The 19,396-nt window shown below is 32.8% G+C and overlaps 3 protein-coding genes across 4 annotated transcripts; 2 read left to right on the plus strand and 1 right to left on the minus strand.

Annotated features, from left to right (window-relative positions):
- Nucleotides 1-5,662: 5,662 nt before the first annotated feature.
- Nucleotides 5,663-10,487, plus strand: LOC133675070 (peptidyl-prolyl cis-trans isomerase FKBP53-like). 2 transcript variants are annotated; one of them, XM_062096348.1, is made up of 11 exons: nucleotides 5,663-5,799; nucleotides 6,051-6,124; nucleotides 6,349-6,581; nucleotides 6,738-6,883; nucleotides 7,535-7,901; nucleotides 8,069-8,233; nucleotides 8,616-8,898; nucleotides 9,535-9,622; nucleotides 9,704-9,745; nucleotides 9,830-9,878; nucleotides 10,145-10,487. In XM_062096348.1, the coding sequence occupies exons 1-11, from the start codon at nucleotides 5,787-5,789 to the stop codon at nucleotides 10,224-10,226; spliced, it is 1,542 nt and encodes a 513-aa protein (XP_061952332.1). In that variant the 5' UTR covers nucleotides 5,663-5,786; the 3' UTR covers nucleotides 10,227-10,487. The 2 variants fall into 2 exon arrangements, with proteins under 2 accessions (XP_061952332.1, XP_061952333.1); XM_062096349.1 differs by having other exon boundaries at nucleotides 6,744-6,883.
- A 1,218-nt stretch (nucleotides 10,488-11,705) lies between these two features.
- Nucleotides 11,706-15,519, minus strand: LOC133675946 (enolase). The gene is made up of 17 exons (XM_062097514.1): nucleotides 15,309-15,519; nucleotides 14,775-14,838; nucleotides 14,595-14,659; nucleotides 14,449-14,496; nucleotides 14,273-14,359; nucleotides 14,070-14,150; nucleotides 13,878-13,979; nucleotides 13,714-13,794; nucleotides 13,549-13,623; nucleotides 13,353-13,415; nucleotides 13,197-13,277; nucleotides 12,887-13,081; nucleotides 12,708-12,758; nucleotides 12,526-12,614; nucleotides 12,390-12,441; nucleotides 12,145-12,201; nucleotides 11,706-12,021 (listed from the first exon to the last, which is right to left on the minus strand). The coding sequence occupies exons 1-17, from the start codon at nucleotides 15,372-15,374 to the stop codon at nucleotides 11,941-11,943; spliced, it is 1,338 nt and encodes a 445-aa protein (XP_061953498.1). The 5' UTR covers nucleotides 15,375-15,519; the 3' UTR covers nucleotides 11,706-11,940.
- Nucleotides 15,520-17,043: 1,524 nt separating this feature from the next.
- Nucleotides 17,044-18,947, plus strand: LOC133675117 (probable rRNA-processing protein EBP2 homolog). Its single transcript, XM_062096395.1, has 2 exons — nucleotides 17,044-17,199; nucleotides 17,810-18,947. The coding sequence occupies exon 2, from the start codon at nucleotides 17,819-17,821 to the stop codon at nucleotides 18,719-18,721; it is 903 nt and encodes a 300-aa protein (XP_061952379.1). The 5' UTR covers nucleotides 17,044-17,199; nucleotides 17,810-17,818; the 3' UTR covers nucleotides 18,722-18,947.
- Nucleotides 18,948-19,396: the final 449 nt, after the last annotated feature.

Below are 19,396 nucleotides of genomic sequence, written 5' to 3' on the forward strand. Positions count from 1 at the left end.
GATTTTATTGATGGTTAAGGAAGAATTATGTGCGACATGAAAGAATATTATTGCCTCAAGAGAGACAGTGACACACGAGGCAAAGAAAAGGGATGGGATTTTTTTTCATTTTTTCCCTTCTCCAAGCCCTTGACGAGGTCAGGTTTTGTGGTGTTGTCTGTCTTCAAGCATGTGTCGGAATCGAAGAACAGCACTGGATGAACTCATATCTCTAAAGCAATATTTTGTATGATTATTCTGCATTAATTATGGCCATGAACGGTGCAATTAAGCTAATTTACTTGCCATTAATCACCTGAAGATGATGGCAAAATCATGCTCAGTTTTATTTTCTTCCATGTCAAGAGATGAATCCAAGATTAAATAGTCTACTGACTCACCTAACTAAATAAATATCTCCAAACTATATATAACAAAAAAATGTTGGAATTATAATTATTAAAATCTGCTTAGTAGGTTGATTAGGTGATTCTCCTTCCACGAGCTTGGCTTAGGTAGACTTTCTTTTAAAACTATTTTGGATATTGATCAGCTAAATTTGATTAACTTAATAAATTAATTCGAGCGAGATTTAATTTAGTTAATTATAATAATTTTAAAAAAAGTTATTTGAGACAACTTGTTTTAGTTTTATTTTAATTTTTTTAATTTAAAACAATGTTATTTTATGATTTATATGAATTAACTCGATGACTTAAATTTTCAATTATATCAGATTTCAAGTCAGGTCTAACAACTATGGAGGAATCAATCTTTGATATGAAAATAAATCAATCTTTGATTAATTTAATAAATTAACCTGAGTGAGATTTAATTTAGTGAATTATAATAATTTTTTAAAAAATTATCCGAGACAACTTGTTTCAGTTTGATTTTATTTTTTTTATCTAAAACAATGTTGTTTTATGATTTATATGAATTGACTTGATGACTTAAATTTTCAATCACGTTGGATTTCAAGTGGGGTCTAATAAATATGGAGGAATTCTTTGACATGAAAACAAACTGAATCTCATTTCTTTCACTTGACAAAGATAGTGTTTAGAAACGTAGTTAAAATCATGTTTTTTAAAAATTTAAAAAGTTTTTTGTTTTTGTTTAAAATTAATTTTTTTATGTTTTCAAATTGTTTTAATATGCTGATGTCAAAAATAATAATAAAATATTATTTTAATGTATTTTCAAATAAAAAAACTACTTTAAAACACAATATTTACCATTCTAGAAAACATCTCTTGACTGTTTATGGATAACTCATGGGATCTATGTTATCATAGCAGTTAACATTTCCAGTAAATAAAGCAAACAAAAACACTAATAGCAATGGAATCTCCAAGTTTTATTTTTTCAACAAAGTTCACTTCAAGCGTGTGATTTTTCTCACAGTGTAGATAAACTTCATTGCATCGATTTGAGGCTTGTGCCTTTAATTATTCTAAACTTTTAAGCGTAGGGTGCCTTTTAAAAAGTATTTTTTTTTACTTTAAAATATATTACAATAATTTATTTTGTTTATATTCTTTTATTTTTGAATTAACACGATAAAATCATTAAAAAAATATTAATTCAATAATTTTGGAAGATAAACATTGGTTTAAAGAACTTTGAAACGCAGAATCCACGGAAATCTCAAACAAGACATCATGAAATACCATGGCTTTTAGTGGTTAACCACACCTTTTTAATAATTTTAATTATGATTTACCCTAACAATGAAAACAAAGAATTCATGAAACCTCATGGCATGCCATGATTGATACAATACAGCAAGGAATGTAAAGTCAAAAAGCATATTTTTTTTGTTGAGACCGTAAGACATGACATTCTAACCTAAAGCAAGATGTGTTGTCTAACCCTAAAGTTTAATAATACACGAGGCCCTACTTAAATTTATTAGGTAAATTTGGAATCTCAAGTTCACTTATGCTTTTGATTTTTTGATGTATGGATCCATCACTTGATTGGTGCCCCCTTTTTCACACTCATGAACTCAGAAATATAACATTTATCTGCATTCACTCACACACACATATATATAAAATAAATAATTTGTGATTTTTTTTATTGTAAGGATCATTAATTATATATATAAAAAAGTTTAGACTTTTTAAAATACATCACTATACCTGAGGAGTTTTTTTAAAAAAATAAAAACAAGGAAGAATTCGTCTGGCATAACTTTTTTATTATTTGTATTCTTTTTACTTTTGAAACATGAAAATGTTACATAATAATATAAATCATATTCTGAGACTTCACTTAACAGTTTAAGTTATTAGGTTAAGATGGTTATTTAACATGGTATCAGAGCCTTGATGACCAAGCGGTCACGAGTTTGAATTTCACCATTCCCATTTATTTGATAAAAATTAAGATAAAAATTAAACACAATGTAAAGTGAGTATGTGCAAGTTTCAAGTTTAAAGGGCTTTTTACTTGAGGAGGTGTTTTAGAAAATAATATAAATTATATCATGATACCTTACCTAACAATTTAAGTTATTAGATTTAGATGGTTTTTTGACAGAACACGTTCTTTTAATTCTGTTTATGTTTTTTGGTCAGTAAAAAAAATTATTTATTTATTATAATGGGGATGGAAGGCGGTAAAATTTTAGTTACATTGATTTTTTTTAATTATGACAGATAAACTTGTATTTTCATATAAATAAAGAATTGTTTTAACCATGTTATAATATGATCGATGAAATTTACAATCAGTGAATAAAAAAATAAGATTATTGGTATATTAAAAAACTCCAGCTCCCAAATCATGATGACATGGATTGAGATATCGAGCTAGTGGTTAGCAGTAAAGTTCGAGAGGAGAAAAAAATCAATAAAGTCGACCACCAACTCTCCTTCTCTCTTCCTTTAAAATGATCCGGTTAAAATAAAAGTGTGTTTGTTTTTAAGTTTTTTTTTTTATTTAAAACATATTAAATTAAATTTTTAAATAATTTTTTTATAATTTTAACATGTTAATATAAACAAATATCATATTTCGAATTATTGAGATCACAATATTTCATGGATCGAGATGAAAAAAATTATTATATATTAACATATATGTGCATGTGTTTTAAATTTGAACTTTATATTAATAATATTTTACTGGGGGTATGATGGTGGAATCCAACTTTAAAATCAAATCTATATGATATAAATATAATACCTTTCAAGATTTATCTTCAATTCTACGTTAGCAGGATAAACTTTGTGAACTTTCCTTGCCTTTCCTTTTCAATCAAAAGAAAAACATCTTCCAACGTTCCGAATTATGTCTGGTGATTCTGTTGCTGACCCATCAAGCTGCAAAAATTGAAATTTCAAACCTCCTTTTTGGAGGGTTTTTTTTTTATTTTTTTTTATTTTTTCTTGGTGTGCTCTAGGCTACAACTCTATACCTACATTGGTTTGCGGTTTAAGAAACCCATTTGCAATTATTATTATTATTATTACTATTATTTCTTGTCTAGCCAGTAGCCACCATCAAGAACTCAGCCTTGCAAGGGAAGGGGTTACTGTCTGTTGGAACGAAAATTATTTGTATAATACATACAAAAAGTGGAAAGGTTATTACACTCCAATTATGCAAAGCTATATATATATATATAAAATACATCTAAGCTTGAAAAACAATTCTAATTAGCACCTCTGGATGATGTAATTATGGTGTTATAACTTATAAACGGTACCAGAGCTATTTTAGCTACGATTCTTGTGAAAATTTGGGTTTTATTTTTTATAAAGAAAAAGTTTGAACCTAATATTTGTTTTTTTAAAAAATACAAATATTACTCAAGTTACAGGCTTATTATAAATTAAATATAAATTACTTAGAATAATTTTAAAACCCGTTTAAATTGTTTAAAAACTCAGTTAAATTGTAACCTATTTGTTTTTTTTATCGAAACAAAATTGTTTTGATTAAAATTTTTTTATTCTAATTTTTTAAGTTAGGTTTTATAAATACGATGTTTTTGGGTTTAAATACAATAAAAAAAACAGCTAAACATTAATTTAATAGTCTTAAACTTACTTTAAATTATAAAACGAACACTTGATGGTGTCTTTGATAAACATTCACATCCGTAGCATTAATTTCTTGTTTTTTTTTCCAGTGGATAGAACAACTTGCTGTCTAACCCAAAATTCAAAAGTAAGTGTTCTGTCTGAATAGAATTGTAGAATGATGTGAAGTCTCCGACAAATTTAAATTCATTGTACATTATTATTATTATTATTTTGATAAAGTTAAATTATAGTGAGATGAGATTCCTCTAAGCATGACAGCATATGTACAAGTTGTGAACATACTATTAAACTGAATCGAATAATGCAAGCTAGTGGGGCTTCTCAAGTATTTTCCTTTATTACTTGTAGTTAATTCTTCAATTATTTTTATCTAATATTTTTTTTTATGATTACCCGATCAAGTTTTTAATATCATGGTTAATCTAAAACAATTAATATTATTTTATTATAAATATTGATTTAAAGAGGAAGTCTCCGGCCCCGTTTGTTTGCTGGAAAGTAGTTTCTTTTTGGAAAGTGAATTCCGTGAAAGTATTTTCCAATGTTTAGTAGTGTAATGAAAAATAAGTTGGAAAACACTTTCCAGTGTTTGGTTATGTTATGGAAAATGAGCTGGAAAATAACTTATTAATGTTTTATTTTTTTCAAGTTTATTAAAATAATGAGGAACAAATCTTACAAATTAAAAAGTTAAATGAGAATGAAATTGAAAAAAGATATAATTTCATAAATTATCTCAGATAAAATAAATAATAATCAAATTAATAAAAATCAAATAAAAAATAATAAAAATTGAAAGATGAAGAAATTAAAATAATGATAGTTAACATTTCATAAATTATTTGAAATAAAATAAGTAACAATCAAAAGAATAAGGATCAAATTTGATAGATAAAAAATTTCAATAAAAAAATGATAAGGAAAAAGCAAATAACAATTATAAAAATAAGGACCAAAGTTAATATAAAAATTAAATTTTAAGAGATGAAATTAAAAAATAAATATTCAAAACAAAATATATATAGCAATCAAAATTTTAAGGATCAAATTTAATATAATCAGCAAATAATGATATTTCTAAATTTTTCACAACTTCTTGAAAGTGTTTTCCGCCCAAATTTTTCGGGAAAACACTTTCCTGAAAACCAAGCTAAATTTTTCTTTGACTGGAAAGTGTTTTCTGTTGACCAACTTTTCTAATGGCAAACAAACACATGAAAGTTTGGAAAGTGTTTTTCCAGAAACCACTTTCCGGAAAACAAACACAGCCAAAATGAAAAAAACTTTCCTGAAAATTAAGTTAAATTTTTCTTTGACCGGAAAGTGTTTTTCGTTGATCATATTTTCTAATGACAAACAAACATAGAAAAGTAGTTTCTCAAAAACTACTTTTCAGAAAACAAATATGGCCGTAATCAAAATGTGTTTCGTGTTTGGGTCTAAATGGGCCTCATTAAAATAGCACCATCATCATCTGCATACTCAATGGACCAATTTAATCACTGTTCAAAGCCCATTTTCCCCGAGGCTATTCTTTTTTCCAATGGGCCAGTCACCACAAACAAGAAAACAGGGAAAGGGCAAAAAGAAACACGTGTTATCATTCCAATTACGTATCACGAACTTTCTGTGTTACCCTTGACACCAGCCTAAACTCTTAAAACACGGAAGCTGAGGTTTTTACAAGGAAGAGTAAAGGCACGTTTAGGGTTTTAGATAGAGAGCTGCTTCGAACCAGAGAACAAAACGATGAGCTTTTGGGGTATGTATTTCAATCAATTTCCAGTTACTGCAACTAATGGTTGTCATCCTTTCATGCTTTACTCCATTTTCTTGACGTGTTTGGCTGCGTTGAAATCATGGGGCAATTGTCTTATCCGTAATCGGATTTCCCCTCTTTCTTTGTTTGTCTTTTTGTTGTAAAATTTGGAATGTTGATACTGAGATGAGGTTTTAATTGGTTTGGTCGTTGAATGTTGTTTTTGATGTTTTATGTGTTGATATGCTATTTAGGCATTGAAGTGAAACCAGGCAAGCCTTACCCTTATCACTCTGATGATGTGCAAGGAAATCTTCGGGTAACACAGGTATGTATGACTAGGCAAATCCATTCTATTATTATTTCCGAGCATTGAAAGTTTAAATGGCAAGGGGATAGTGAAATTGCATGCATTTATATATTTTGAGGTTTACATTAGTGTCGGCCTTCCACAATTGGTTTGTTGTGGAATGGCTGTTGTTATATTGCTGGATCATCTCTTAATTACATTTCTGTTCTTGAGTTGTTGATTTGCGTCGTGATACAATTCAGGCAACTTTGGGCCTTGGCTCGTCAGAAGAAAGGTGCATACTCCAGTGTTCAGTTGGACACAAGAGTCCAATTTTCTTATGTTCATTGCTACCAGGGAAAGCTGAAAGTTGCTCTTTGAATCTTGAATTTTCTGATGAGTTAGTAGCGTTCTCTGTGATTGGACCACGAAGCATTCATCTTTGTGGTTATTTTGATTCTGAAAAAGGAGATCACCTCCGAGATGAATATGAATAGTATCCTTTTCACTAGTTTTTCTGGGCTTGTATTTTAGTTGTTATTGTTGTTTTCCTCCACCCACCTCAAGTAATTATAGTTATTTTGAAGGCAATGCAAAATTGTTCGGCTGAATTAAGTTTTTTCATTACTTTGTTCTTCTTAATTCTACAAATTTTAAGTGATTCGGGTGAGACTATTGCTGACACGGAATCAGACGAGTCCAGCGAATATGATTATGATGATGAATATGATGATGACTTCATTGATGATGACAATGATCTTCAAATTTACCCCCCCTCGCCTGTTCCCAATGGTGGAGGTAATTTGATAATTTGATTAAATATGTTTCATCTTTATATTCACAAGGATCGTTTCCCCTTATTCTGTTTCTTTGAGGTCTATATAGCTTCCAAACGAGTTTTAAAAGCTGTGACTATAGACTTGTATGATGAAATACTTGATCTAGTTCCAACATGGCCATTAAGTCTGGAGCTGGTGCCACAGAATGCATCCATATATTTGGAGTTCTGTTCCAAATAAATCTCTGCTAGTATTAGTACGTGGAGACTGTTGGATGTTTAATATTTCTGCAAGATATAAATAGTTCAAAATATCAGTAAAAAAGATTAGGAGGAAAGCTTCAGAATGTTTTGAAACTTGAAGATTTTTTAAGACATGGTAATTCTAGTTAATGAATTTTATATGTTTATATACACCAAAGAAAATTTACCTCAAACTTGTCCACATAATGTCATAACATTTCTGCACTGTCACAATATATCATATTTACTTCACTAAGAGTTCGTAATCTATTGTTCTCGTCTAGTGAAAAAGTGGTCTTCCAATGTTTGGTGGCTGTTTAAATTTATGTCAAATGTGCTTGCTGGCACACTTGGTATTTGAGTTTTATGATTACTGGCAGCAACTAACCAAAGATGTTTTCTTCCCTTAAATTTGCTCCTTATTTTAGTTGTAATCGAGGAGATAACTGAAGATGACAAACCTAAAAAAGAAAATGGCAAGTCTAAACGAATAAAGAAGAAGAAGAATAATCAATCAAGTGACCAGGAAGACCAAAACAATTCCCAACGACAAATTGTTCATAAGAGGGATGCAGGTATTTCAGTTCTGGAAAGTGAAGATGAAGATGGTTTTCCAATTTCTTCCTCGGCAAAAAGAAAAGTTACTGTTCAGGAGCCCCAAGCAGAAATAAATGGACAAAAAGATAAGGAAACAACCCAAGAAACAAAGAAGAAGATAGATAGAGAGGGTAATGACGACACTACTGGAAAAAAGAGAAAGGTTAAAAGCATTGATGAAGACGGTCAACCAGAAAGGTGAGACCATCCATAACTCGGTGTTTTTTTCTAAAAAAAATATTCATTTTTTCTTAGGGGACAGCTTGGTTGTGTTATTAGGCTGCACTTTCCAAGAGCAGGGAGTTTGCTTGATATTTGACTTGTCAATTCTATCTTCTGAAGTGGCTCTTGACTTTTGATGGCAGCAAAACAAAGAAGAAGAAGAAGAAGAAGCAGAGAGAACAAGGTGCAGAGGAACAGATTGATGAAATGGATGACAAGGAAAAGAACAACAATGCCTCTAGAGATGAAATCAAGCCTGAGGAAGTGAAAAGGCAGGATTCTACCGATGGAAACAAACATGATCAGAGGTGAGAACCATAGTCTATTATTTTGCAATATGGAATGTTGTTACTGTTGCCTGTCAAAGATGCAAATATGTCCATTCTTATGATGTGTGTCCATGTGTCATTGAATGTGGAAATGTGCCTGGACCCAGTCTAATTTAATAAGTATGTGAACTCTCTGTTTTTAAACTTGGAGTTTCTCTCCAAATAATCTCACCACACACATTGAAAGGTTCACAATAACGGGAAATGGCTTAGGATTTTTTCATCTCTCTCCATGTCTCTCTCTAGCATGAATGGATGCATGGATGCTGGTATTGGTGAATGGAGGCTTTTATGGTAGCCTGATTGTTAGTATTATTTTTTAGCTTTTACTTGAATATGTTGCTACTGAACCCATTTGCAGGGGCCTTGACACTGATGCAGGTAGTATGCCTGGTGAAGATTCATCTGATAAGAAGAAGAAGAAGAAGAAGAAGAAGAAGAAGAAGAAGACCCAGGATAATGGAACAACAACCAAGGAACAAGCTGTTTCAGCTGTGGGAGGTGAAGCCAAATCTTTGTTGGATTCCGATGATAAGCAATCTACAACCAAGTCTTCACAAGCTAGAACCTTCTCAAATGGATTGGTTATTGAAGAATTATCAATGGGAAAACCAGATGGTAAACGTGCTTCTCCCGGGAGTCAGGTAGCTCTTCGCCTCGTATTTGACTATTGATCAACCAGCCTGCAAAGGCAAAGTCATATTTTTTTCCAAGCACTTGCTTAATTTTTTTTTCATGCTCATTACACTCGAAATAGAGGAAATCGGTTAACTGTGGTAAAATTAAGCACACTGTTTTTGTAATTGGTGCTTGAATTAGTTTTGATTTATTACAATAGATTCCGTAAAATTCTTTTTATCAATGTAGTTTTTTTTTCTTGTGTCTTTGATTAATTTGTTGTTTTCTCTTATGAACCAATAAAATATTTATGTTTTGATACATAATAAATTTTCCATCATTTTTTACCGATAGACGGGTTGATTCGATAATCAATATTCCCTTTTTCATCAATTTTGTAAGAGTTAAATTTTTCTGAATCATTAGAATATCTAGACTCAGTTCTGAAATTTTCAAATTTGTCACCTTATATGGCATGTTACTGAGTTGCCTCTGTCAGTTACTGGATTGCTGTATTGTTGATGATTTCATACAAGCAAGATGCAAGTTCACCCATATTTACAGTAAACCTAATTGGTGTGTTTTTTTTTCCAGAAGTTATTGGTTAACAGGACGCAAAAGGTTGTTTAATCGACTGAAACTATCTGTTTTTTGAGTTTCAGGTCAGTGTGCACTACATCGGTAAGCTGAAGAAGAATGACAAGATATTTGACTCTAATGTCGGAAGAGCTCCCTTTAAATTCCGCCTAGGTACCACAATTTGGACTGTAGTCAATGGATAACAAATACTTGATTTTGTGATGATTAAATTACTTTCATGTGATCATGCAGGTGTCGGACAAGTCATAAAGGGATGGGATGTTGGAGTTAATGGTAGGCATATTAATGATTAAGAATTAACTTGTATGTTTAATTTATTCTCCATATATTTACATGTTTATATGTGTTAACCCTCAGGCATGCGGGTTGGTGACAAAAGGAGACTCACAATTCCACCATCCATGGGGTAAGCTATAGCTACCACATCAGTGATTGTTTCACTCTGGCTAAGTTCATTAGATTTGATCTGCATGGTTACTTTTGGACAATACCTAATCCAATGCCTTATCTGTTGCTTCCCACATGGCATGACATAAGTTCACTATCGAATTCTTTGCCTTCGGGGTCCATCTGTTAAACCCTTGAAGCAGGGTTTTTGAAATTTGTTGAAATCTTCTTTATTAAGCCTTCCTTCCCTGCCAAAGTATACTTACTGTGTAATATTTTATGCAGTTACGGAGAACAGGGTGCTGGTGGGAAAATACCGCCACACTCATGGCTTGTCTTTGATGTTGAGTTGGTGAACGTTCGGTGATCATCCTTTTATGCGCTCTTTTTCGGCTTTTGAAGTCATTGGTTTTTGATCCCTCAGTGTTATAATTGCAGGCTTGTGTTACAAAACTGCAAGTTCACCCCCAACATGTAATCTTCAGTGTCAAGAAGGGTGTTGTGAGCAAAAATTTTGGTAAAACTAGCTGATTCTGTTTCAGCAGTGAATTATCTTTTGAACCTGTAATTTCACTGTAGCAACAAGAATTGTTTAATACATTGAGAAAGAACCCCACCGTTTTTCTTCTCTTGATCATGTAGGATTCATATGCTGTTAGTAATGTTTCTTAATCAGTATCCTTGCACACTTGTTTCCCAACCCTTTTGATATATACACGTAAAGCCATATATAATTAAGAACAATTTTAAAGGGCGCTTCAGGGCGACAGACCAACGGTGTTATGAGTGGGGTATCATTTTATTTACCACATGAGGAGTTTCAAATGATAAAAGTTTAGGGTTTCTATTACAATTTCTCATGTTCAAATGCTAGAATAAAATTCAAATTAACTGCTATCACCGTACACCTTTATTATAGTTATGGAACGCAATACTTATTCAACTTGACCTGAAAATTGACCTGTTATGAACAGTTAGAAAAATTTTAAAAAAATTATTTGAAATTTTAATATTTTATATAAAAAAATTAAAAAATAATTCATAGAAATATACACTACACATGTTATAAATAATAAAATTTTAAAAATTATTTAATTTTTTTTTATTTTACATTGAAAAAATATTATATTATTTTTTTAAATTAAAATATTTAAACTAAAATTATTTTTTCACATTGAAAATAATATAAATTATTTAAATTTTTCTTGTAAACATGTAGTATATATATTAAAGAGTTTCAAATCTTATATTAAAAAAATAAAATAGTTTTCTAATATTTATATAAATAACTTTGAAAAAAATTAATAACCTACTAAAAAAATATATAAAAAAATTATCTAGCTAGGAAAAAAAACATATTTTTTTAAAAATATCACTTGAGTTTTGTTATGTCATAAAATCTCGAGTCACTTAATAGGTTGATCAAAATTTACCAGGTTTTTACTTAATCTGGTCTTTATTTACCCGAACCATCAAGCCACTGTACCAATAGATAGTCATTTTTTATTATTATATCTCATCTTATAAAAATTAAAAATTTCTTCATTTTTAAAATATTTTTATTGTGTAACCTTGATGCACTAAATCTTCTTTTCTTTTTACTTAAAATTTTTATTTATTTATTTTCAGACCATGCACCAAAAACAATCAGCACCACCCTCCAGAAAATTCTTGTTTATAAAAGCTCTGCATATTCATAGGAGCTGACGAGGGCAACTTTGAAACCATCCAGTCGTTTACATAGAGAAAGTTCTACAGATCATGGTTTGTTAAGGTCTTAAAAACTGATTTTTACGAGGCAAAGTGCAAGGCATGTCATGGAAAATATGTTGTTAGAACTTGAACATACTCAAAACTTCTGTGATAACTCACAGTTCAAGCATATTATTAATAACAATCAAAACAAAAACCAGCACTGGGAAACGTCCAGAACTCACGCCCTCAGTAATGCAAGTAACTAGCCGCGATGGCAAAAACATCCTTCACTACCAAGCAAAAACTAATATGCTGCGAAGTACAAGCACGAAGCTCAAGAGCTTATTTAGAGGTACTGAATTTTGCTCAGTAGGACTGGTAATGCTTTAGTAAGGTTCAACTGGTGCCCTGAATTTTGCTCCTGCATATACTGCTGCAGATCCCAGCTCTTCCTCTATCCTGAGAAGCTGCAGTTAGAAAAATACCAGAGGGGGTCAATCACCATTAGTTCAGATCGCAGAGTTGAGAGAAGGCAAGAGATGATAAAAACACTTCTTGATGGTCAAGAGTTGAAAGACATTTCCATTTACCTGGTTGTATTTTGCAAGGCGTTCTGATCTGCAAGGAGCTCCAGTCTTGATCTGTCCCTGTTGTGAAGAAGGAAGAAAAGAGGGTAAACATCAGCTCAAGCCTCCAGCAACAGTCTAACAATACATCAACATATGCAACTCACGCGCTCCAAAAATTTTAATTGGAGGCAAGATAACAAGAGCACATAATTTGGCAAGGTAAAAAACAAAAACAGCAAGAACTCGGGAAATGCCCTAGTACTTACAGTAGACAATCCAACTGAAAGGTCTGCAATGAAAGTATCCTCAGTTTCACCACTGCAATGAATAAGGTGAACCATTTTAGAAATGTTCATTGGTGAAAAAGAAATTAATCAAAGCCACAAAAATACAAGGATGTACCTTCTGTGGCTTGCCATGACACCCCAGCCAGCATGTTTAGACATTTTCACAGCTTCAATACTTTCAGTTACAGAACCAATTTGATTCACCTGATAAAATGTGTAAGAAGGTAAAACTGTTCAGAGTTGGTAGCTCCAATATAATAGGATGCCTCGTCTAAAATAAAATTTTGTTGATACTACCTTCAATAGAAGGGCATTGCAGGACTTCTCCTTAATTGCTTTCTCCACACGCTGCAACAAAATCAAACATTTAATTATAAGCCCAATCAATATGAAAATGTGCTTATATCATCATACATTATACAAAGCTGAGCATTAATGCCCCGAGGTTAATATATTAAACTAGCTCCCAGAATCACCTTGGGGTTTGTGACAAGTAGATCATCACCAACAATTTGCACCTGTTCACCAACTTCACCAGTCATCTTAGCATAGTGTTCCCAATCATCTTGATCAAATGGATCCTCGATGGACACAATTGGATAATCAGCCACAAATGACTTGTATACATTCTTTAGACTGTCTCCAGATATCTTCTGTGATCCATCATTGTTCTGAGACAGATAGATAATAGGCTTAGAGTCACAAGTTTAAATCCAACCTTCTAAATAGAACGCAATCATTCTAAGCAGGCACAAAGAAGCATTTGGTTGTCAAACATGTGATTACCTCTTCCTTGAAATTCAAATCATAGGTCTTGTCCTTGTCATTATAAAACTCTGACGCAGCAACATCCATCCCAATCACAACCTAGCATGAGACACAAAAAATTAATTAGATTACAAGAGAATGATAAAGCACGTTAACATCAGAAAGGACACCAACCTTCCCAGTATATCCAGCTTTGGCTATCGCTGTCTTGAGCAGTTCAAGACCCTCTTTGTTTTCCTACACATAAGACACGGTTCAAGCTTACCACTACTTGCCCAGTTTAATTCAAACGCAATTGATAACCAGCAAGACCTCGCAGTTCCAATGCAACAATTAGAACATGAACAGGTAGCTAGTAGCATTAACAAACCTGAATATTAGGAGCAAAGCCACCTTCATCACCAACATTGGTGGCATCTTGTCCATACTTCTTCTTAATCACAGACTGTATGCACATGCAAGAAGTTACAATATAAGCCAGTGGTAATTTGAATTGAACATAAAAGAGAATAAAGTTTAAGAACCATAAAATTACCTTCAGGTGATGATACACTTCTACACCCATTTTCATGGCTTCCTTGAAAGATGATGCCCCAACAGGGAGAATCATGAATTCCTGTTGAAAGACAAATGTTAAAGGCAAGCACCAAAAAAAAGGGGAAAAGCCATTTAACCACGTGAGTTCATCATCAAAATTACCTGCATTGCCAGTTTATTTCCAGCATGGGAACCTCCATTGATGACATTGAATGCAGGTACTGGCAAAACCAAGGTCTTGTTTCCAGCAAGATTTGCAATGTGCTGCAAGATAAATGATATCACAACAACGAACCCCCCAAGGATTACAATGAAACAATAGAACAGCAGACTACACTAGCACAGCATATATACCTGGTAAAGAGGGATCTTCTTAACCATTGCACCTGCTTTGCAAACAGCAAGTGACACTGCCAATATAGCATTTGCTCCGAGCTGGAATAATTAAAAAAAAGGGGAGTCTCAATTAGAATATAAGTTACCAGTCATTAACAGATTAAACAAATGATTCTCTACGAGCAAAATAGAATGCTGATGAGATGAGAAATTAAACAAACCTTCTGTTTGCACCAACCCCATTCATTTACAGTTCCATCCAGCTCTTGTACCATGAAATTATCTATTTGAACCTGCTCTGTTGGGTCCTGTAAGAAAACCCACATCAATCATCAATCACTGTTTGTGATTGAAGACATGTATAATGAAAATAAAAAATTGAATTTCCATATATTACCTTGCCAATCAAGGCTGGTCCAATGATAGAATTGACATTCCCTACAGCCTGAACATCATCACGACACAAAAAGAAAATTAAGAAACAATCTCCATAGCCAGTACGGCCAATATACACGAGAACATAAGAACATGATCTGCAGATACCTTAAGTACACCTTTCCCAAGATAATCTGATCCTCCATCTCTCAACTCTAAAGCTTCATAGACACCTTTTTACACACAATTACACAAAATCAGATCTGGATCAAGTAAACAGTAATACATACATACCACATAAATCTTGAACAGGAACTTGTGAAATACACAAAAAGCAATAATCTTTACCAGTAGAAGCACCACTTGGAACGGCAGCTCTAGCATAGGTTCCATCAGAGAGCAAAATATCAGCCTGTTTATTATTTTAAAACCCACCATTTCATCAGCTAAAAAGACATACACATGAAACCACCAACAGAACGAAAGCACGGACTACAAAAATCAAATCCCAGTCATGCTTTCCACTAAAGCTTCCTCTTTTATTCCCAAAAAAGCATCAAAACCAAACTTTCTCTCTGACCCAGTTTTTCTTAACATCCAAACCAAACATCAAACTTTAAAAAACAAGGATCAGAACAACAGCAACTGCCAGCACAAAAAGAAATCCCAAAACATCTCAATAACGCATTTGCAAAAGCTTCCTCTTTTATTACCAAGAAAATATCAAAACTGAAGATTTTATCTGCCCCACTTTTTCTTAACATCCAAACATAACATCAAACATGAAAAACCGAGGTACAAAACAAAAAAGCACATCCAAAGTGAGAGAAAAAAATGACGGGTTATCATTGGATGACTAAAATTGAATCAAGAAAGACTTACTTCAACGGTGGGATTTCCACGACTGTCAAAAATTTGACGAGCTTTAACAGCCTTGATCGTTACCATTGTTGATCTGATGTTCCAACACTTCGATGATCCTGAGGTTTCTCTTTTCTGTTCTTTTTCCTGAGACAGTCACAGAGATAGTGAAATTAGGGCGTAAGTAGGTTTTATTTATTGGAGTCCTGTCGTGGGGAAAAAACCACGGGAGGTAAGATCAAAACCGTTGAACATTTGAGGCAAGACCTGATGTGGATGGTTTGATTTCTCGATCATCACGTGAGACGTGGCTCTTTATGGTTGAGTGGGGCCCAATCGACGGCAGGGGTCTTGCATCCAATGGGGAATATGCGGGGAATTTTTTGTTTGAAAATTCGGGTTTATTTGATAGTGTGGTTTCAGTTGCTTTTCGTGTTAAAATACATATTAATGATGTTTTTTAGTTTTTAAAAATTATTTTTAACATCAGCACATCAAAATAATTTGAAAATACTAAAAATATATTAATTTGAAGTTAATAAAAAAATAAAAAAAATTTAAATTTTATCAAAAACTCTTTTGAAACGCAGAAACAAACAGAAGTAAGGTAAAAAGTTGAAGATTGGCAATGTGATTGTGGATGCAGGTGCTTTTCAAATAATTTTTTTTATTAAAATATATGTTAATGATATTTTTTTATTTTTTAAAAATTATTTTTGATATTATCACATTAAAACGATTTAAAATATATAAATAATATTAAATTTTAACAAAAATAAATTTTAAATTTTTTAGGAACCGAAACACTTCCTTATACTGTGGGCGGCCCAGTAATGCATGATGATATCCATGCGATCATGGGCGCGGCGCCCGCCCCTTGTTTTTTATCTGCCCACTTGGAAGGGAAGGCATTCCAGCCGACAAAAGTCCTGCAAAAGAAAAGGTGTTTATAGTTTTAAAATTTTTTTTACTGGAACGACGTAGTTTTTAAATAAATTTGGTGGAATAATATATCTCAGTAAGCGTGTTTGGAATTACGTTGCTTAACAATTTTTAAAGGTGATTTGACTTGCCAATGAATTATTTATTATTTATTTTTTTATTAATATATTAAAATTATTAAAAAAATATCAATTTAATATTTTTTAAAATAAATATATTTTTAAAACACAACTAAATACAATTAATATAATTAAAAACATGTAACCTACTGCCGTTGCACAATTAACATCCCCCAATAGCCATCCCATGAGAAAAAAAGCTTTAAATCAATAATTTAGGGGCTAAAAGTGCTTAAACTCAGCATTTCATTGCTAAATAAAAGTTTTATACCATAGAATTTATCATAAAAATATTTTGGATTGAAAGATTATAATTAGAAAAAAGCCTGAAAATATCAAGTAGGGATGGACCAAAAGATTTAATTTTTTTAAAAAAAATTAAACTAAATAAAAACTTTAATCTCGGTTTGATTTTAAATTTGTTAAAATCAAATAAATTTAATTTAAATTAAAGTGTGTTTCGTTGGGTTATTTTTTTTATTGAACTTTGATTTAATGAGGTTTTAGTTTATAATTAAAATTATCCAGAAAATTCAATAAAACTTTTAGTTTTAATTAATTTCAAGTCGGTTATTATAAATATTATAGATAGTTTAATTAATTTAATCACCCTAATATCAACTACTTTCTAAAACAACACAACACCTCGTGACCAAAAATTTCAAGACCACATGTAAGGCTCATCCTGGGCCCATTAAATCGTACATGGTTTGGGCTAACGCCCAGGTATGCCCTGTCAAATTAGGGTTTAGGGTTTTACTCAGGCTTCTTCTTGCTACTCTATTAGGTTGCAGTTTCTCCAATACAATCTTCTTCTCAACGAATCTCAACTTCCCTCGCTCTCGAACAAGGTAAATTGTTTCTCCTTCTCTCTAAACCTAACCTTCTTAGTTTCTTTCACGATACCTTTTTTTTTCTTATATCAAAACAGCTTGCTTTTGTATAGTTAATGGTTCCGTTTTCTGCATCTTCGATTTTTCGCTTTAAGTAGTGTTTTAGCTTGCTTTTGTTGAAAGTTATAAACTTTCTGCTAAAATAGCATCTGGGTTTGAAGAATTTTGGATTGGGTCATTAGAGTTTGTTGATTTTAGGCTATTTCTGTATTTGTTTGATGGTCTTGCTATCAATTTAGTGCGAATTTTATTGCATAAATTAAGGGTTTTTCTTGGTGGTTAAGTATTTAAATTGGATTATCTAATCTTGATTTGTTGAGCCAATCTGAGTTTTGTGTTTTTTGGTGGTTTGCTTTATCCGGGGTTGTATACCAGCTCCAATTTACTGTGTAGAAGTATCTGAATCCAATTTGATTGAGGAGAACTTGTCACTATGTTATTCTTTGGTACCTTTTTTAGCTTAATTTTGAGTTTATGTATTGATATCCATGCGTAATATCTGCTATTTTCATGCATGAGTAGAAATTGGTGTGCTTATTAATTGTAATTCGGTTTTGGATTGTGATAGGTTTGTATAATGGTGGTAAACAAGGAACAATCGACCCTGTCTGATGAGGAGCTGATAACAGATGATGAAATGGAAAATCTTGATGAAAAATTGTCTGGATCTGAGTCAGAATCGGAGGATGAAGATGTGAAGTTGCCTGAACCATCGAAAAATGCTATATTCAATAGAGATGGTCTTGCTGACAAGCTTCAAGATATTAGTTGGCCAGAGAATGTTGGATGGATCCACAAACTTGTGATTGACTTCAATCAAGAGCAAGAGGTGGATGTGAATGATGACCTGACTAGAGAGCTTGCTTTTTACACACAAGCCTTAGAGGGAACAAGGCAGGCATATGCTAAGCTGGAGTCGATGGGGATTCCTTTTCTCAGGCCTCCTGATTATTATGCTGAGATGGCGAAGTCGGATACTCATATGGAGAAAGTGAAGGGCCGGCTTTTGGCAGAGAAGAGAAGCATTGAGGAGGCTGAGGAGAGAAGGAAAGCTAGAGAGTCTAAGAAACTAGCTAAAGAGGTTCAGGCCCAGAAGCAGAAAGAGAGAAATGCACAGAAAAAGGCAGCGATAGAAACTGTTAAGAACTGGAGAAAACAGAGGAAACAAAGTGGGTTTGCTGGAGGCGACAAGGATGGTGAGTTGGATATGCCCTTTGAAGATGGAAAAGTGTTTGAAAGGTCGAACAAGAAGAGGCCAGGGGTGTCTCCAGGAGATCGGTCTGGAGGGAAGGGGAGACAACCTTGGAAGAAGGGGAAAAACGGACCAGAAAAGAAAAAATTCAAGAGGGAATCAAGGGATTCCAAATTTGGATTTGGAGGGAGGAAAGGTTTAAAGAAGCAGAACACTGCTGACACCACTGATAATTTTAGAGGCTTCAAGAAAGGCAGTGCTGCTGGAAATAAGAAAACGAAGAGGTGATAAACTGTTGTTTGATTTTGCTTTGCTAAAGACTACAGCTACAACTCTTTGCAATTGTTTCTGGAAGGGCTTGTAATAGGGTTTTGAGCTTATCCCTTTTTTCCCTCTAATTCGTGTAATCTTTAAGCTTGTTTGATTGAAGTACTAATTTCCTTTACAATGTCTATGGCGATTCTGTCCAGATCCCGGTATGGAATCATGATTTTCTATTATCATTCTATCTCAATCGATTCGTCATTACATTACATTCAAGCCCTTGAATTTCATCTAGTCTTACACTGTTCCTGCCTATCCTGCGTTGCAGCTTCACATAATTCCTCTTTCATTATCCAGTTTGGGCATGCTACTTTCACTGAAATTTGGCGTCTGTTTCATGTGAAAACAATCAAGGCCTGCTTCCTTGGCAGTTAACCTTTTATCGTTTTCATCCCATCCATCACAATACATCTCACCTTGTTCCTTTTTTTTTTTTCTGTATCCAATGAAAATCAACTGCAGTTGGTGAGCAATCATGAATCATTTTCAATAATTCTCTGTACCAGCATCCTTGATTAATGCACATACTCACAACGTGTTTTAACAAGTCAACCCTAAGAAATCCCAGGTCTCTTTAGCTTCATAATTATTAGCTGCTAGCATTTTTCTCAGTTCTTGTGTTGCTACTGTTGTTGTCGG

This window comes from Populus nigra, chromosome 16, assembly GCF_951802175.1.
Source record: "Populus nigra chromosome 16, ddPopNigr1.1, whole genome shotgun sequence".
In the NCBI taxonomy this organism is placed as follows: Eukaryota; Viridiplantae; Streptophyta; class Magnoliopsida; order Malpighiales; family Salicaceae; genus Populus; species Populus nigra.